The following is a 19,688-nucleotide window of genomic DNA, read 5'->3' on the forward strand; positions in this document are numbered from 1 at the left end:
TTAATTAATTCTATGAGTTCGGCGGGAATCTGGGATAATAGGGTTTCATCTATTGTAATTATGTCTGTTACCCCAGCCTCATTCATCTGTTTAATTAAAGCTTGGAGTTCGGCGGGAATCTGGGATAACAGGGTTTCAACTGTATGAATTATGTCTGTTGGCTCATCCATTTGGGTAATTAATGATGTGTGTTCTTGTGGTATTCTGGAAGGAGCCATGTTACATATAGGTTTTTAGCGCCTGTATTTGCGTTTTTTAATCGGATGTTGTTTAACAAACGTGGCATTGTCCTATGCCAGAAGGATAGATCCTGACTGTATTGCCGCTCGATTAAAGCCACCATTCGTTTGTGTAGCAAAACCTTTCGTGATTTTAGAGCCCTGGACAAGGCAGTGAGAAACCTAGCTTGTTGTATTTCAGGTTCGGGTGTTTCTACAAAAGAATTGGATGAATCAAGAAGGTTGGCCGCTTCACACAACATCAAGTTGTCTACCTCTGAAATGTAATTTAAAATGTTGAAATCATCCGGCTTCGGTGTTTTATTGTGTATGTCAAAATACTCTGTGTGTTCTCGTTGTGTATGGTCTTCTGTGACGTTATACGCCGGGGAGGAGTCTGAAAGAATAATATACATACAAAATAGGTTATTAAACATAAAATATATTAGATAAAAATGTCAAATAAATTGCAGGTATAATACTACATTTTAACAATATAGAATTAAATTACCTCTGCTTTTTTGACGTGGGCTGTTCTGACGAATCGCGGATAACGTGGGATCTAGACTTTTTCACCAGGCATTCCAGATTCTGCCGGGCATGTCTCGTTGGAGTCTGAAAAAACATTATTTGTCATTGTTTTAAGATATTCAATCATAAAAATGTATAAATAATAATAAAATATGTATAACTAATAACATATATATATATAATGGCTTCATACCATGTCCATGTAGCGCCGTTTCTTGAAGCAGTAAGTTTCTGGCCCAGTAACACTTTTCGGGCTGGGGTGATTCTGCGCAATGCACTTGCGCCTGAGTTGTGCGTTGCTTATTTGGGTCTGGAATATGGAGCGAGTGGGTGGAGGTTCCCCGGTCGGTTATAGCCTCGGTTCTTGGTGTGTTTGAAAAAACGTTCATACAGAACGGGAGAATAGCATCTATTTCATCGTCTCCGCCGTAGTCATTCAGAGTACATAATGCAGCCGTGATCCTGCGTTGTGGTCTGTCAGCTGTAAACAAAAAAATAGCTTTTAATATAGGGTGCATACTTTTTTTTAATGAATAAATATTCTTATGTATTTTATTATTTGGACTCACGTCGAAAATAGTGTGATGGCGACTGGCTGCATGCGTTTTGCTCCGCTGAATCCCCGTCTAACCATTAATTCCCTGGAGCAACTGGGTAAAGGATTGATATCCTACAAACGTTAGATAATATTAACATATATTTATACGAAATAGATACATTTTAACTTATAAGAATACGTGCATTTGACATATTACCTACAAAATCGTTTTCCCCGGTTTAAAAAAGCCATATCACGCCGGTTTAATATTACAATAATATCAAGTTGTAATATCCAAACAATTCCCAGAAAATACCTAACGCCTCCAAATCTAATATATTATTTTCACTAACTCACCTTCAGAAAGCTCCATTAGGACGGATTCACAGATTATCTTTTAGCTGTTCTGGGTTGCTAACTCTTCGGGGCTGTTGGCCTTGTGTATGGAGTTGCGCTTTTGCCATTCGTACAGAATGGATAGTATCTGTTTCACTAGCCTCGCTCCGCGGTCGTGTCTCTAAGGAGAGATATTCTGTAATGAGCTTACAGAGCGGGGGTGCAGTTTTTTTTCGGGCAGCATCCTGTATGCAAAAATGTTCATATAGTACCCCAGAATGTTTAGAGACCTAAAAACCACAGGAGGGTGTCTCGACATATTCTGTCTGCCGGTATTTCCTTTTGATTTCCTACAACCTCAGGGGTAGCAGCTTGGGGGGTGTCCGATATAAATTTATAGACCTTGGTGGGGGGGCCGTTAATATATGCGCTGATTAGAAATAACATATGTTTTAAACCATAGGAGGTTGTCTAGACAAGATATATTCTGCCTGGGTTGTTTGACTTTTTAGCCACCCACGTCCTTGCGGTTGAGATAAATACAAAAAAATCACAGCATGTTTTGGAACTACTGAACATAACACGCCAATGTAAAATGAGATTTTTGGATATAAATATGCACTTTATCGAACAAAACATACATGTATTGTGTGACATGAAGTCCTATGAGTGTCATCTGATGAAGATCATCAAAGGTTAGTGATTAATTTCATCTATATTTCTGCTTTTTGTGACTCCTCTCTTTGGCTGGAAAAATTGTGGGGTTTTCTGTGACTTGGTGGTGACCTAACATAATAGTTTGTGCTGCTTTCGCTGTAAAGCCTTTTTGAAATCAGACACTGTGGCTGGATTAACAAGAATTGTATCTTTAAAATGGTGTAAAATACTTGTATGCTTGAGGAATTTTAATTATGAGATTTTTATGTTTTGAATTTGGCGCCCTGCAATTTCACTGGCTGTTGGCGGGGTGGGACGCTACCGTCCCGAATATCCCGGAGAGGTTAAGGATAGAAGCGGCTAGCAATGTAATTGTTCGCGATTTTGGAAAAGACTGTCTAGCTTATTCATCAGGGTTATGAATATAGGATAATCAATCCATTCAAAGCTAAACATGGGCGTAAAAAAGTTTACATCAATGCAGGCTTTTGAAAATACATATTGACTTGACAGACTTCGTCGCATTTGTACTATCAAATTGTTCACATGCTAAAATTGTTCACTTTGGAGTCGGGGATATACGCCATTGAAGAGATCCTTATGGCTTTCAAATCACTGCGCCCACACACAAGCTCTTCCATGCATAGCCTGGCAGGATTGCACCACTCAGGGCCTGTTCAATTTGACAGAGCGCTAGCCTTATCTTAAGCCATTCTCTCATACGCAGCGCAGGAGAAAAACTCCTGGGTTTTGCATGATAAAGGGGTTTGGGACCACTGTCTGTGAAAATCTTCACAGTTGAATCCTCATGTTAGAATGTGTAAGACATATGTCTATCACTCGTATCCAAAACGTCTTTAAAAGGACTACCTGACATGATGACTCCTTGCTGTCCCCAGTCCACCTGGCCGTGCTGCTGCTCCAGTTTCAACTGTTCTGCCTGTGATTGTTATTATTTGACCATGCTGGTCATTTATGAACATTTGAACATCTTGGCCATGTTCTGTTACAATCTCCACCCGGCACAGTCAGAAGAGGACTGGCCACCCCACATAGCCTGGTTCATCTCTAGGTTTCATCCTAAGTTTTGGCCTTTCTAGGGAGTTTTTCCTAGCCACCGTGCTTCTACACCTGCATTGCTTGCTGATTGGGGTTTTAGGCTGGGTTTCTGTACAGCACTTTGAGATATCAGCTGATGTACAAAAGGCTATATAAATACATTTGATTTTATTTGATTTAAAACATTCAGGGGCATAATACAAAATGTCCTCGATGCTTTTATCATTGGGTTCGTGACAAGAGATGCATAGCACCCCGAGAATTGGCCTAGGAGACATAATTTTCTGTTTAATGTTCTGTGTTTTCTTTTTTAAATCTTGTTTAGTGTTCTGGGGCCACATGTGTTGTTCTGTGTCTTATTAATATTGCGTCTGCCAACACAATCCCCCCGGACATTCCTGCTTAATAGACAACAACCCTAAGGGCAATACAATAGGGGGTGTGGGGCCATCCTCTTTGAAATGTTCAAACACCCCCCCCCCAGTTCAACCAGGTCCCTACACATCAATCATCATGACAACTTCAAAGGAATTGATGCAATATACACATAAATGAACACACACTTTTTAACACCTGACAACAGGAACAGGATGCACTTATATGGGCATAACCACATGACACCTTCTTGCCAGGATTCCCGCGTCATCCGGACATAGGGTCATTAATCAGACGTTTGACGCGCACCGTCTACTTAATTCTCTCTACTATGGATGAGTGTCTTTAACGAGTCGACATTAGCGTTGCCCGATTGTCCCTCCCATTCAAATATGACGGGACTCCATCGAAATCCTGTGGCTTCCTACTAATCCCTCTGTTTCACTTATCAGAGGGGAGCCCCCACCCCAGAGAGGTACAAGGTTGCAACAGTTATTTCTCTGCTGACCGGACGGGCATTAGAGTGGGCCATGGCCTTCTGGGAGAGAGGAGAGGAAGAGCCTTTCCTTCCTCATCATCACCGTACCCGTACATACGATCATCATAACCCCACGATCTCATGGCCGAGGATGAAAATCACAGATTGGGCACCCAAATGCCGGAAGACCTGCTTACCCTTTCCCTGTGGTTCCACATTGGTTGAGAGTCCTGTGGTTGTCCTTCAGCCCAACATCCCGGAGGTATACCAAAATCTTCGGGAGGTTTTTGTCCAAGACCTGCATCACCTGTCTCACTCCTCATCGTCCCTGGGACTGTGCCACCGACTTGCTTGCAGGCTCTGTGCCTCTGCGCGGCCGCATCTAACCCTCTGTCTGTGGCCGAAACCAAGGCTATGGAGGAGTACATCCAGGAGGCTCTCCAGCAGGGTTTCATTCGCACGTCCACCTCCCCCTGCATCGGCAGAATTCATCTTGATGGCCAAGAAGGACGGAGGACCCTATCGAGTCGTAGCCCCTGTGCTCTGGGATGTAGATGTGGACATTCACAAAGCCCTGGAGAGGGAAACCGCACCTGACACCTGTCCTCCTGAGCACACAAGGGATTGGCTATTGACCTGGCGTACACAGCTGTTGTCGCTAAACATCCATGTATTACCCGCACCATTCAGTCCATCTCTGGAAAGTCCTGGTGGCCCACCTTGGTGCTGGACGTCGCTCGATATGTCAACTCCTGTTCCATATGTGCACAATCCAAATCCCCCTGGAACGCTCCAGCAGGGAAACTACTCCCCGTGCCTCAGCGTCCCTGGTCTCATCTGTCCATTGACTTTGTCACTGATCTCCCCTCTTCTGATGGTTTTCCCACCATTTGGGGATAGTGGACATATTCTCATGCCATTTCATCCCTCTCAATGGTCTCCCTACTCTCTAGGTTGCTGAGGCACTGTTCCAGGAGGTCTTCCGGCACTATTGCCTTCCGGAGGATATCGTCTCTGATCGTTGTCCCTAATTCACGTCACGTGTATGGAAGGCTTTCGTGGAGAAGATGGAGGTCACAGTCAGCCTCACTTCTAGGTACCGGCCCCAATCTAACGGGCAGGTGGAGAGGATGAACCAGGAGCTGGCTCAATTCCTTCCTTGGGCTGAATACACCAAGAATTGATTGTGACACTTCTCCACCTGGCTGACTCCCTTCCGGTCTGTTCTGGGTTATCAGCCAGCCCTGGCTCAGTGGATTCCGAGCCAGACCGAAGCTCCTGCGGTGGACGAGTGGTTCAGGCACGCAGAAGAGGTATGGAAAGATACCCTCCAGCGCGCGCCGTCTGTCGTCAGAAAGAGCAAGCGGCTCGCCACCTCAGTGAGGCTCACGTGTCCCATCCTGGTGATCGCGTCTGGCTCTCCCCCAGGAACCTCCCGCTCCGCCTGCCCAGTAAGAAGCTGAGTACCAGATTTGTGGGGTTGTTCAAGGTCCTCCAGAGGGTCAACAAGGTAAATTATAGATTATCCACTAACACCGACTAACAACCAGATGGTTCCTGGTCCCCTGGCTGATTCCGTCCCCCACGACACCCCTCCATATCAAGGTTATCAAGGGGAGCCCCGCCTATGCCATTAGATCAATCCTGGACTACTGACGTCGTGGGGGTCAGCTCCAGTACCTGTTGGACTGGGAGGGGTACAGTCCAGAGGAGTGGTGTTGGGTTCCAGTGGACGACGTTCTAGATTCCAACATCAACAGAGATTTCCACATTCGTCGTCCGGACCGGCCCGCTCCTTGCTTTCGGGGCCGTCCTCCTGAATGGTGTCGTCCTGCGGCTGGAGCCGTGTGTCAGGAGGGTACTGTCATGTCCCCTCCCGGTCCCCTGCTCCGGAGCTTGACGTCACCGGTCTACTAACCACCAGTCCAGCCAACCTATCTTTACTCACACATGGCAACCGTCAATATGCAGACCTCATCATCAGTCACACCTGGACTTCATTACTCCCTTTATTTAGCACTCTTTGTTATCAGTCAGCAGGCAGTATTGTTTCTGTTTCCATGTTAGATGCTTCTCTTGTTTTGTAGCATTCCATGTTCATTGTTATTAAACTCACTAACTGCACCTGCTTCCTGACTCCCTGTGTCTATGTAACATGTGGCCTATCAAGAAGCTGATTAAACAGTATGATAATTATACAGGTGCAACCTTGTGCTGGGGACAATAAAAGGCCACTCTAAAATTATCCGTTTTGTCACACAACAACAATGCCACAGATGTCTCAAGTTTTGAGGGAGCGTGCACATTGGCATGCTGACCGCAAGAATGTTCACCGGAGCTGTTGCCAGAAAATGGAATATTATTTTCTGTACCATAAGCCTCCTCCAATGTTGTTTTAGAGAATTTGGCAGTACGTCCAACCGTCCTCACTACCACATCTGGCTTCTTCACCTGAGGGAATGTCTGAGACCAACCACCTGGACAGCCAATGAAACTATAAGTTTGCATAACTGAAGAATTTTGGCACAAACTGTCAGAAACCGTCTCAGGCAAGCTCACTTGAGTGCTCGTCGTCCTCACTAAGGTCTTAACCTGACTGCAATTCGGTGTCGTAACCGACTTCAGTGGGGAAACGCTCACCTTTGATGGCTATTGGCACACTGGAGAAATGTGCTCTTGACGGATGAATCCTGGTTACAACTGTACCGGGCAGATTGCAGTGGCTTGGTGTCATGTGGGCGAGCGGTTTTTGATGTTAACGTTGTGAACAGAGTGCCCCATGGTAGCGGTGGGGCTAGGTTATGGGCAGGAATATGCTACAGACAAGGTACACAATTGCATTTTATCAATGGCAACTTGAATGCAATGAGATACCATGATGAGATCCTGAGGCCCATTGTCATGCCATCCATTCGCTGCCATCACCTCATGTTTCAGCATGATAAGGCACAGCCCTATGTCAGAAGAATCTGTACACAATTCCTAGAAGCTAAAAATGTCTTAGTTCTTCCATGACCTGCATACTCACCAGACATGTCAACCATTAAGCATGTTTGGGACTCTCTGGATGAACGTGTACAACAGCTTGTTCCAGTTCCCGCCAATATCCTGCAACTTTGTGCACAGCTGTTGAAGAGGAGTGGGACAATATTCCACAGGCCACAATTAACAGCCTGATCAACCCTATGGGAAGGAGATGTGTTACGCTGCATGACAAAAAGTATGGTCACACCAGATACTAACTGGTTTTCTGATCCACACCCCTACTTTTATTTTAAGGTATCTGTGACCAACAGATGCATATCTGCATTCCCAGCAGTGGCAAAGTGTCCTACAGGGCATTGTCTGCATATATGTCCCCTTTACTATTCCTACGGTTCTGACTTGGTGTACAGGGAGAAAACTGTAAGAACGTCCCATGTTCTGAATTCTGTACATTTCAAAGGTGCTGAACAAATAGTTATATTTACTATGTGCGTCCCAGCTCGCTTATTAATGTCTTAATGGAAATGATGAACTGCCTCTTATCCGATCATCGTTCCCTTATACCATAGTTTGTAAATCTCAATTGTCAGTAGAAACCACATTTGTTTAAATTCTTAAGGTATAGGGGGGCATTTTCACTTTTGGATAAATAGCGTGCCCAATTTCAACTTCCTGCTACTCATGCCAAGAATATAAGATATGCATATTATTAGTAGATTTGGATAGAAAACACTCTAAAGTCTACAAAACTGTTTGAATCATGTCTGTGAATGTGTAGCAGGCAAAACCCCGAGGACTAACCGTTTAGAATAAAAAAAATTGAGGTCTCTGTCTGTTCACTGAGTTCTCATTGGCAAACAATATTTCTTCGGAACTTGTTTTCAGTTCCTACCGCTTCCGCTTCCACTGGATGTCACCAGTCTTTGAAATTTGGTTGAGGTTATTCATTTGTGCAATGAAGAAGTAGGGCCAACTCGGAACTGCGTAACACTGTTGAGAGTTGTGCAAGACTCTACCTTCTGTAGCACAGTTGGTAGAGCATGGCGCTTGTAACGCCAGGGTAGTGGGTTCGATTCCCGGGACCACCCATACGTAGAATGTATGCACACATGACTGTAAGTCGCTTTGGATAAAAGCGTCTGCTAAATGGCATATATTTTTTTTATATATATATATACTTGAAAAGTTGTTTGGTTTGTTGTCTTCCTGTATTGAACACAGATAGACCCGTCTTCAATTTAATCGATTATTAACGTTTAAAAATACCTAAAGTTGTATTACAAAAGTAGTTTGAAATATTTTGGCAAAGTTTATTGGCAACTTTTGAAATGTTTTGTAGTGACGTTGCGCATTTTGGAAGCAGTTTTTTTCTGCATCAAACGCGCCAAATAAATTGACATTTTGTATATATATGTATGGAATTAATCGGACAAAAGGACCAATTGTGATGTTGATGGGACATATTGGAGTGCCAACAAAAGAAGCTCGTCAAAGGTAAGGTATGTTTTATATTTTATTTCTGCATTTTGTGGAGCGCCTGCAGGGTTGAAATATGCTACCCTCTATGTTTACTGTTCATCATCAGATAATAGCTTCTTGTGCTTTCGCCGAAAAGCCCTTTTAAAATCTGACATGTTGGCTGGACTCACAACGAGTGTAGCTTTAATTGAGTATCTTACATGTGTGATTTAATGAAAGTTAGATTTTTATATCAATTTATTTGAATTTGGCATTTTCCCTGGTTTTTGGCCAAGTGGGACGCAAGCGTCCCCTATACCATAAGAAGTTAAGCAAATCAGTCATATCAGCAATATTTTTCTTTAAAGGCAGAAAATGAGGCTGAATGAACTGTTTCACTGCCAGACAAGGCTCCGCTGAGAGCCAGGTGTAGCAGTGGTAAGAATTCACTCCATGGTGCTGAAAAGAAAGCTCTGCTGTTGGGAAAACTTTATATAGGCCCTAACAGTTTGTGGGCACCGTTTGTCACCATTATAGTGCAATTAATGTATTGTTTCGTGTTGTGTTGGGTTGTGTAGTGGCTTTGCTAACATTCATCCAAACATACACGACCGGTCAAAACACCTACTCATTCAAGGGTTTTTCTTTATTTTTACTATTTTCTTCAATGTAGAAAAGTAGTGAAGACATCACAACATTGAAATAACACATATGGAATCATGTAGTAACCAAGCAAAAAAACAAATCAAAAGACCAAGTCCATATTATGGCAGGTACAGCTCAAATAAGCAAAGAGAAACAACAGTCCATCATTACTTTAAGACTTTAAGGTCAGTCAATATGGAACATTTCAAGAACATTTAAAGTGCCGGCACAAAAACCATCAACCTTCAAGGAAAGCAAGACCCAGAGTTACCTCTGCTGCAGAGAAAAGGCTCATTAGAGTTACCAGCCTCAGAAATTGCAGCCCAAATAAATGCTTCACAGAGTTCAAGTAACAAACACATCTCAACATAAACTGTTTAAAGGAGGTTGTGTGAATCAGGCTTTCATGGTCAAATTGCTGCAAAGAAATCACTACTAAATGACACCAAGGAGAAGAAGAGACTTGCTTGGGCCAAGAACTACGAGCAGTGGACATTAGACCAGTGGAAATTTGTCCTTTGGTCTGGAGTCCAAATTGGAAATTTTTGGATCCAACCGCCGTGTCTACAGTGGCTTGAGAAAGTATTCACCCCCCTTGTGTAACGTGTGTCGTCGTCGGAAGAGGAAAAATCGGACCAAAGAGCAGCGTGGTAAATCTTCATGACTTTTATTGAATTGAAAACTGAACAAAATAACAAAGTGCAGAAACGAAAACGGCCTGTCAGGTGCAGAAAACACTAAACAGAAAACAACTACCCACAAAACATAGGTGGGAAAAAGCTACCTAAGTATGGTTCCCAATCATAGACAACGATAGTCAGCTGTCCCTGATTGAGAACCATACCTGGCCAAAACAAATAAATACAAAACATAGAAAAAGGAACATAGAATGCCCACCCAAATCACACCCTGACCAAACCAAAATAGAGACATAAAAAGATATCTACGGTCAGGGCGTGACACCTTGGCAATTTTCCTATTTTGTTGCATTACAACCTGTAATTTAAATAGATTTTTATTTGGATTTCATGTAATGGACATGCACAAAATAGTCCAGATTGGTGAAGTGAAGGAGAGGCAGACCAAAATGCAGCGTGGTTTCTATTCATGGTTCTTTAATAAAGACTCTACACATGAACAAACTAACAAAACAAGAAACATGAAAACCCAAAACAGCCCTATCTGGTGCAAACACAGAGACAGGAACAATCACCCACAAAACCCAACACCAAACAGGCTACCTAAATATGGTTCCCAATCAGAGACAATGACTAACACCTGCCTCTGATTGAGAACCATATCAGGCCAAACATAGAAATAGACAAACTAGACATGTAACATAGAATGCCCACTCAGATCACACCCTGACCAAACAAAACATAGAAACATACAAAGCACACTATGGCCAGGGTGTGACAGTGTCACATAATCTGTCACATGATCTCAGTATATATACACTAGTTCAGAAAGCTGGGCTTTACGGAAGAGTGGGCAGAAAAAAAAGCCATTGCTTAAAATAAAAAAATAAGCAAACACATTTGGTGTTCACCAAAAGGCATGTGGGAGACTCCCCAAACATATGGAAGAAGATGTTCTTGGTCAGATGAGACTAAAATGTAGCTTTTTGGCCATCAAGTAAAACACTATGTCTGGCGCAAACCCAAGACCTCTAATCACCCCGAGAACACCATTCCCACAGTGAAGCGTGGTGGTGGCAGAATAATGCTGTAAAGGACTGGGAAACTGGTCAGAATTTAAGGAATGATGGATGGCGCTAAATACAGGGAAATTCTTGAGGGAAACCTCTTTCAGTCTTCCAGAGATTTGTGACTAGGACAGAGGTTCACCTTCCAGCAGGACAAATATCCTAAGCATACTGCTAAAGCAATAATCGAGTGGTTTAAGGGGAAACATTTAAATGTCTTGGAATCGCCTAGTGAAATCCCAGACCTCAATCCAATTGAGAATCTGTCATATGACTTAAAGATTGCTGTACACCAGCGGAACCCATCCAACTTGAAGGAGCTGGAGCAGTGGCTAGAAAACCCCAGTGGCTAGATGTGCCAAGCCTATAGATACATACCACAATAGACATGTAGCTGTAATTTCTGCAAAAGGTGGCTCTACAAGTATTGATTTGGGGGGTGAATAGTTATGCACGCTCAAGTTTTCAGTTTTTTGTCTTATTTCTTGTTTGTTTCACAAGAGAAAATATTTTGCATCTTCAAAGTGGTAGGCATGTTGTGTAAATCAAATGATACAAACCCTCCCAAAATACATTTTAATTCCAGGATGTAAGGCCACAAAATAGGAAAAATGCCAAGGGGGTGAACACTTTCGCAAGCCACTGTATGTGAAACGTGGTGGGGGTGGACGAATGATCTCTGTATGTGTAGTTCCCACTGTAAAGCATGGAGGAGGAGGTGTTATGGTGTGGGGGTACTTTGCTGTTGACACTGTCTGTGATTTATTTAGAATGCAAGGCACACTTAACCAGCATGGCTAACACAGCATTCTGCAGCGATATGGCATCCCATCTGGTTTGAGCTTAGAGGAACTATCCTTTGTTTTTCAACAGGACATTGACCCAACACACCTCCAGGCTGTGTATGGACTATTTTACCAAGAAGGAGAGTGGTGGATTGCTGCATCAGATGACCTGGCCTCCACAATCACCCAACCTCAACCTAATTGAAATGGTTTGGGGTGAGTCAGACTGCAGAGTGAAGGAAAAAAAGCCAACAAGTGCTAAGCATATGTGGGAACTCCTTCAAGACTGTTGGAAAAGCATTCCAGGTGAAGCTGGTTGAGAGAATGCCACGCATGTGCAAAGCTGTCATCAAGACAAACAGAGAAAGTAGGTTGGAAATGTGCTCTCAGATGAAAGAGAAGATGTGGCTATTTGAAGAATCTCAAATATAAAATATATTTTGATTTGTTTAACACTTTATTTGGTTACTACATGATTCCAAATGTGTTCGTTTCATAATGTTGATGTTTTCACTATTCACTACAATGTAGAAAATAGTAAAAATAAAGAAAAACCCTTGAATGAGTAGATGTTCTAAAACTTTTGACCGGAAGCGTATATTCTTTTGTCCCACAAAGATTTACGTGCTAAAATCGCCACTGATTCCCAGTCATGTGAAATCCATAGATTAGGCCCTAATGAATGTATTTCAATTGACGGATTTCCTTATGTGAACTCTAAATAACATCTTTGACATTTTTGCTTTTATATTTTTGTTCAGTGATTTAAGGGAGAAAAAGATGAGTGGCAATACCACTGCAGGGTTCTCCTCCTTTGCCTTTGACTCACTCACTCACTCAGATGTACACCACTGAAGACCGAGAGAGGGAGAGAGAAAGAGATAGCTGAAGGAGGTGGGAAAGACATATGGAGGAAAACGGATTAAGTCTTCTCTTTCATGTGAGAGCACATTTCCAACCTACTTTCTCTGTTTGACACACACACACACACACACACACACACACACACACACACACACACACACACACACACACACACACACACACACACACACACACACACACACACACACACACACACACACACACACACACACACACACACATAGACGAACCAAATACACACACACTCACCAGCAAGCTCTCTAAGTCTCACTGAAGTGTTTTTGACACCCTGGGTGGACTCCTCCTGCTCAGTATTGTTCAGTTTCTCCAAACTTTTTTCAAAGTTTCGAAGTTGCTCCAAAGTTAAGGTTTAAGGTAAGGTTTGGGATAAGGTCAAAATAAAACAATTGGTGGAAAAAGTACTCAATTGTCATACTTCAATAAAAGTAAAGATATCTTAAATGAAAACCACCCAGGAAGAAGAAGGAAGGAAATACAGTGGGGCAAAAAAGTATTTAGTCAGCCACCAATTGTGCAAGTTCTCCCACTTAAAAAGATGAGAGAGGCCTGTAATTTTCATCATAGGTACACTTCAACTATGACAGACAAAATGAGAAAAAAAATCCAGAAAAGCGACAATGAAAACGATCCAACATCGGATGAAGCAATTCTGAGGCTATTCAACTCCGACACCGAAGGAGATGACTTCAGTGGTTTCAGTGCACAGGAGGAGGCTTGATAGGCTACTGTTTTAATTTTTGTTACAAGCCGTGTTTCGTTTAAAGGCTGTGTAAAGTTCATTTGTGTCAATATAAAAAAATATGTATTTTGTACATGAATAAGCCGCACATGTCTATAGGCACCTGCGGCTTATAGACATGTGCAGCTTATTTATGTACAAAATACATATTTTTTTATAATTCAGTGGGTGCGGTTTATATTCAGGTGCGCTTAATAGTCCAGCAATTACGGTAATCTAGTGCTGGTTGTGTGTGTGTGTGTGTGTGTGTGTGTGTGTGTGTGTGTGTGTGTGTGTGTGTGTGTGTGTGTGTGTGTGTGTGTGTGTGTGTGTGTGCGTGCGTGCGTGTGTGTGTGTGTGAGAACCAGCAATTACTTAAACCTAGCCATCCCCAAGATACACAGTATCTTAGGGGAAAATGCTTTCAATTCTCCACTGCTAGAGACTGGACCATCCTTCAAAAAAACAGTGAAACTAAGCTCTTTTGTGTCCATTGGTACTTTTAAAATAATAACTTTTGGAGAGTTTAACTTCTTCGCTCTTTTAATTTTTGGATAAAAAACGTTCCCGTTTTAAACAAGATATTTTGTCACGAAAAGATGCTCGACTATGCATGTAATTGACAGCTTTGGAAAGAAAAAACTCTGACGTTTCCAAAACTGCAAAGATATTATCTGTGAGTGCCCCAGAACTAATGCTACAGGCGAAACCAAGATGAAGTTTCATACAGGAAATGCCCCAGATTCTGAAGGCGCTGTGTTCCAATGTCTCCTTATATGGCTGTGAATGCGCCAGGAATGAGCCTGCCCTTTGTGTCGTTTCTCCAAGGTGTCTGCAGCATTGTGACGTACATTTACCAGGTGTCCACCCGGCGTCCTGTGTCGAAATTATTGCATAATCTTTAGGTCCATGCGCCGTTCCATTTCTTCAGAAGAGAAAGTCAACTGCCACGATGGATTTATCGTCGATAGATATGTGAAAAACACCTTGAGGATTGATTCTAAACATCGGTTTGCCATGTTTCTGTCGTTATTATGGAGTTAATTTGGAAAAAAGTTCGCGTTTTAATGACTTAATTTTTTTTTTTCTTACCCAAACGTGATGAAGAAAACGGAGCGATTTGTCAACACAAATAATATTTTTGTAAAAACTGAACATTTGCTGTCTAACTGAGAGTCTCCTCATTGAAAACATCTGAAGTTCTTCAAAGGTAAATGATTTTATTTGAATGGTTTTCTGGTTTTTGTGAAAAAGTTGCATGCTGAATGTCAGGCATAATCCTATGCTAGGCTACCAATACTGTTACACAAATGCTTGTTTTGCTATGGTTGAGAAGCATATTTTTGAAAATCTGAGATGACAGTGTTGTTAACAAAAGGCTAAGCTTGAGAGCAAATAGATTTATTTAATTTCATTTGCGATTTTCATGAATAGTTAACGTTGCGTTATGCTAATGAGCTTGCGGATAGATTTACACAATCCTGGATACAGGTTTTTTTCGTAGCTAAACGTGACGCAGAAAACGGAGTGATTTGTCCTAAACAAATAATCTTTCAGGAAAAACTGAACATTTGCTATCTAACTGAGAGTCTCCTCATTGAAAACATCCGAAGTGAATGCTTTTCTGGTTTTTGTGAAAATGTTGCCTGCTGAATGCTAATGCTAAATGCTACACTAAATGCTACGCTAGCTATCAATACTGTTAGACAAATGCTTGTTTTGTTATGGTTGAGAAGCATATTTTGAAAATCTGAGATGACAGTGTTGTTAACAAAAGGCTAAGCTTGAGAGCTAGCATATTGATTTCATTTAATTTGCGATTTTCATGAATAGTTAACGTTGCGTTATGGTAATGAGCTTGAGGCTGTAGTCACGATCCCGGATCCGGGATGGCTCGACGCAAGAAGTTAACTGATAACTGCATGCATTTCCCCCTGCCTCTTAAATGCTGCATATTACTGAATGTATTACTGACCGTGCAAGATGTGTATATTTATATATAAAAAGCGTCTGCTAAAATGGCATATATTATTATTATTATTATTATTATTATTATTTTATTATATTATATTTGACTGTAACGCATTTGTGTGTTATACATGCTACACTCGCTGTCTGACAGGTCATCATTATAAACCAGAATATTGTAGAAATTATGGTGTATCCCATCAGACCTGAGGATAGTCCGTAGCTGTGTGTGTGTGTGTGTGTGTGTGTGTGTGTGTGTGTGTGTGTGTGTGTGTGTGTGTGTGTGTGTGTGTGTCTGTGGTGCCCAGTGCCCCCCGGACTAGAGCACAGCTGCCAAACTCTCTGCCTGCCTACTGGAGGCCATGGCAGGGGAGGTCACTGCACAACCTCTGTATGTGTGTGTGTGTGTGTGTGTGTGCGTGTGCGTGTGCGTGTGCGTGTGTGTGTGTGTGTGTGTGTGTGTGTGTGTGTGTGGGTGTGGGTGTGAGTGTGAGTGTAGTTGTGTGTGTGTGTGTGTGTGCGTGTGTGTGTGAGTGAAAGGAGTCCAACATACACACAAACACAGACTCACGTACACACACACACACACACACACACACACACACACACACACACACACACACACACACACACACACACACACACACACACACACACACACACACACACACACACACACACACACACACACACACTACACTCACACCTACACACACGCACACACACTACACTCACACCTACACATCTACACACACACAGACCCTCAGGGCTCTCTGACTTCCTGTAACTCTCTCTGGAGCCAGTATGAGAGCCTATAGCTTTACACAGACACCCTATCTACTTAGACTGCAACTCCTACAGTATACTGCTGGCCTTGAAAATAGAAAACCTGTACCTGCACTGTGGACTAAATTATGCCAAAGGCACTACCTCCTGAGGAAATGTTCTAGCAAAATCCATTTAAGATAGAGGGGAAATGCTTAGGAGATTGTTATACAGTACTACTGAACTGTCTGATCTCAGAACTTACTAAATTAAGTCCATTCATCATTTAATGGTTTCATTAAAGACTGTTTCTGGGAGAGATCAGGAAGCCACAGAGTGAGGGCAACAGAACTGTGAGTGTATGATTCCGGTGTTTGTGTGTGTATATGTCAACATACCGGGTTGTCTGGTCTCAGTCTCTTGGACGGTGGGCCACCGTCTTCTGGGTGTAACATGTAAAAGAGACGGACCTTGTTGGCATGTTTCTTACTCTGAGAGAGAGAGAGAGAGAGAGAGAGAGAGAGAGAGAGAGAGAGAGAGAGAGAGAGAGAGAGAGAGAGAGAGAGAGAGAGAGAGAGAGAGAGAGAGAGAGAGAGAGAGAGAGAGAGAGAGAGAGAGAGATTTTAGAGAGAGAGAGAGAGAGAGAGAGAGAGAGAGAGAGAGAGAGAGAGAGAGATATTTTATAGGCAAGTTTGTTTACATTCACTGCAGTGATCAGTGCTTCAACAGATATTCCATCTCTTCTCAGATGCACAGTGGATAAATAATATGGCTTACTTCACTGCTCACAGCAACCAGTTATAAACAATGGTTTAACTTTAGGGCTAACCAATCAGGAACATTGTTGCCTCACAGCGAGCCAATGAAACACATCCACTTACCTCACAGCGGACAATCAAAAACACTGCATGACCCTGTCATAAGCTGACTGGATCCCCAGGCTTACATCAAAACCCACAAATTTGTTTTTTTGTGTATGTGTGTGTGTGTGATCGTGTGCGTGTTATTACTCTTATATACCGTCAGTATAACTATGTGAAATGACAGTGGAATGAGAAAGCATACAGTCAAATGCATACCAAGCACATTGGTGTTCTTCAATCTACACAGTAACACAAAGATGACGTGGCAGACTGATTTGATATGGCTAGAGAGAGAAGAGTGGCAATACGAGAGAGAGAGGAACAAAGTGTTACAGTGTGGGAGGGAGAGAGTCGAGAAGAAGGAGGGGAAAAAAGAGGAAGGTGGTAGAGAGAGAGGAGGAAAGTGGTGAGGGAGGGAGACGACAGACCACGTTTTCACCCTGCACACCCTAACTGACAAACAAACAAACCAAAACAAAGGCAAAGTCTTCTCATGCATGTTCCAAAAAAGGTCCAGTCGCCAGAACCATAAACACAAATTCCATCTAGACACAGTTGGCCTAGAGCATACAAAAAAACATACATACCTTGGCCTAAATATCAGTGCCACAGGTAACTTCCACAAAGCTGTGAACGATCTGAGAGACAAGGAAAGAAGAGCCTTCTATCCCATCAAAGGAACATAAAATTTGACATACCAATTAGGATCTGGCTAAAAATACTTGAATCAGTTATAGAAGCCATTGTCCTTTATGGTTGTGAGGTCTGGGGTCTGCTCACCAAACAAGAATTCACAAAATAGGACAAACACCACATTGAGAGTATACATGCAGAATTCTGCAAAAATAAACTCAGCTTCCTGGCATCCAGGACCTCTATACCAGGCGGTGTCAGAGGAAGGCCCTAAAAAATGTCAAAGAATCCAGCCACCCTAGTCATAGACTGTTCTCTCTGCTACAGCATTGCAAGTGGTACCGGGGCGCCAAGTCTAGGTCCAAGAGGCTTCTACCCCCAAGCCATAAGACTCCTGAACATCTAATAAAATGGCTAGCCAGACTATTTGCATTGCCCCCTCTTTTATACCGCTGCTACTCTCTGTTATTATCATCTATGCATAGTCACTTTAATAATAACTTTATCTACATGTACATATTACCTCAACTAACCGGTGCCCCTGCATATTGACTCTGTACCGGTACCCTCCTTTAATTACTTGTTACTTTTATTTCTTATTCTTATGCATATTTTTTTAAACTCCATTGTTGGTTAAGGAATCTTAAGTAAGCATTTCACTGTAAGGTCTGTTGTATTCGGCGTATGTGACTAATTCAATTTGATTTGATTTGTACAACGTAAAACACCAAATATGCATGCAGAGCCGAATTAGGCCGATACCCGCTAATTATAAAATCCAGAAAATATACGCTAAAGTCTACAACCACCTAAAAGTAAGCAATTCCCAAACCTTCCATAACAAATCCATCACCTACTGAGAGATTAACCTGGAGAAGAGCCCCCTAAGCAAGCTGGTCCTGGGGCTCTGTTCGCAAACACAAACACACCCCACAGAGCCCCAGACAGCAACACATTTAGACCCAACCAAATAGTAAGAAAACAGAAAGATAATTACTTCTAGAATTAACAAAAAAAATGAGCAAAATAGAATGTTATTTGGCCCTAAACATAGAGTACACAGTGGCAGAATACCTGACCACTGTGACTGACCCAAACTTATGGAAAGCTTTGACTATGTACAGACTCAGTGAGCATAGCCTTGCTATTGAGAAAGGCCGCCGTAGACAGACCTGCCTCTCAAGAGAAGACAGGCTATGTGCACACTGCCCACAAAATGAGGTTGAAACTGAGCTGCACTTCCTAACCTCCTGACAAATGTATGACCATATTAGAGACACATACTTCCCTCAGATTACACAGATCCACAAAGAATTTGAAAACAAACCTGATTTTGATAAACTTCCATATCTACTGGGTGAAATACCACAGTGTGCCATCACAGCAGCAAGATGTGTGACCTGTTGCCACAAGAAAAGGGCAACCAGTGAAGAACAAATACCATTGTAAATACAACACATATTTATGTTTACTTATTTTCCCTTCTGTACTTTAACCATTTGCACATTGTGTATATATACATAATATGACATTTGTAATGTCTTTATTATTTTGGAACTTCTGTGAGTGTAATGTTTACTGTTCATTTTTATTGTTTATTTCACTTTGTATATTATCTACTTCACTTGCATTGGCAATGTTAACATATGTTTCCCATGCCAATAAAGCCCCTTGAATTTAATTCAATTGAGACAGGAGGAGAGAGGGAAAAGAAGAGATGGAGAAAAAGTGATGTGGCAAAATGAAAAAGAGACACAGTGGTAGGAAGGTGAGAAAATGAGTGGGAGAGAAAGGGAGCAGAGTGCTAAGAAAGAAAATAATATAGTGAATGAGAGAGAGAGACTGATAAAGCAGGAGACTGGTAGAGAAGAGATGAATAGAGGAGCAAGAGAGTATGAGGTGTGTGCTGCGAGTGTGTACAGTGAGTGTGTGTGCAGTGAGTGTGTGAACAGTGACTGTGTGTACAGTGAGTGCATGCAGTGAGTGTGTGTACAGTGAGTGTGTGTGCAGTGAGTGTGTGTACAGTGAGTGTGTGTGTGTGTGTGTGTGTGTGTGTGTGTGTGTG

The 19,688-nt window shown here is 42.3% G+C and overlaps 1 protein-coding gene across 3 annotated transcripts in view; it reads right to left on the minus strand.

Annotated features, from left to right (window-relative positions):
* The window catches only part of zgc:171482 (zinc finger protein), a 202,335-nt gene that overhangs the window by 105,417 nt on the left and 77,230 nt on the right, over positions 1-19,688 (minus strand). For all 3 annotated transcript variants that reach the window (XR_008075243.1, XR_008075236.1, XM_052474604.1), the window contains exon 3: positions 16,526-16,618. Coding sequence is in view for 1 of the 3 variants with exons in the window: in XM_052474604.1 (XP_052330564.1) it covers positions 16,526-16,618 (93 nt within the window). In the remaining 2 variants the exon portion in view is untranslated. The remainder of the gene's footprint in view (positions 1-16,525; positions 16,619-19,688) is intronic.

This window comes from Oncorhynchus keta, chromosome 2, assembly GCF_023373465.1.
Source record: "Oncorhynchus keta strain PuntledgeMale-10-30-2019 chromosome 2, Oket_V2, whole genome shotgun sequence".
NCBI lineage: Eukaryota > Metazoa > Chordata > Actinopteri > Salmoniformes > Salmonidae > Oncorhynchus > Oncorhynchus keta.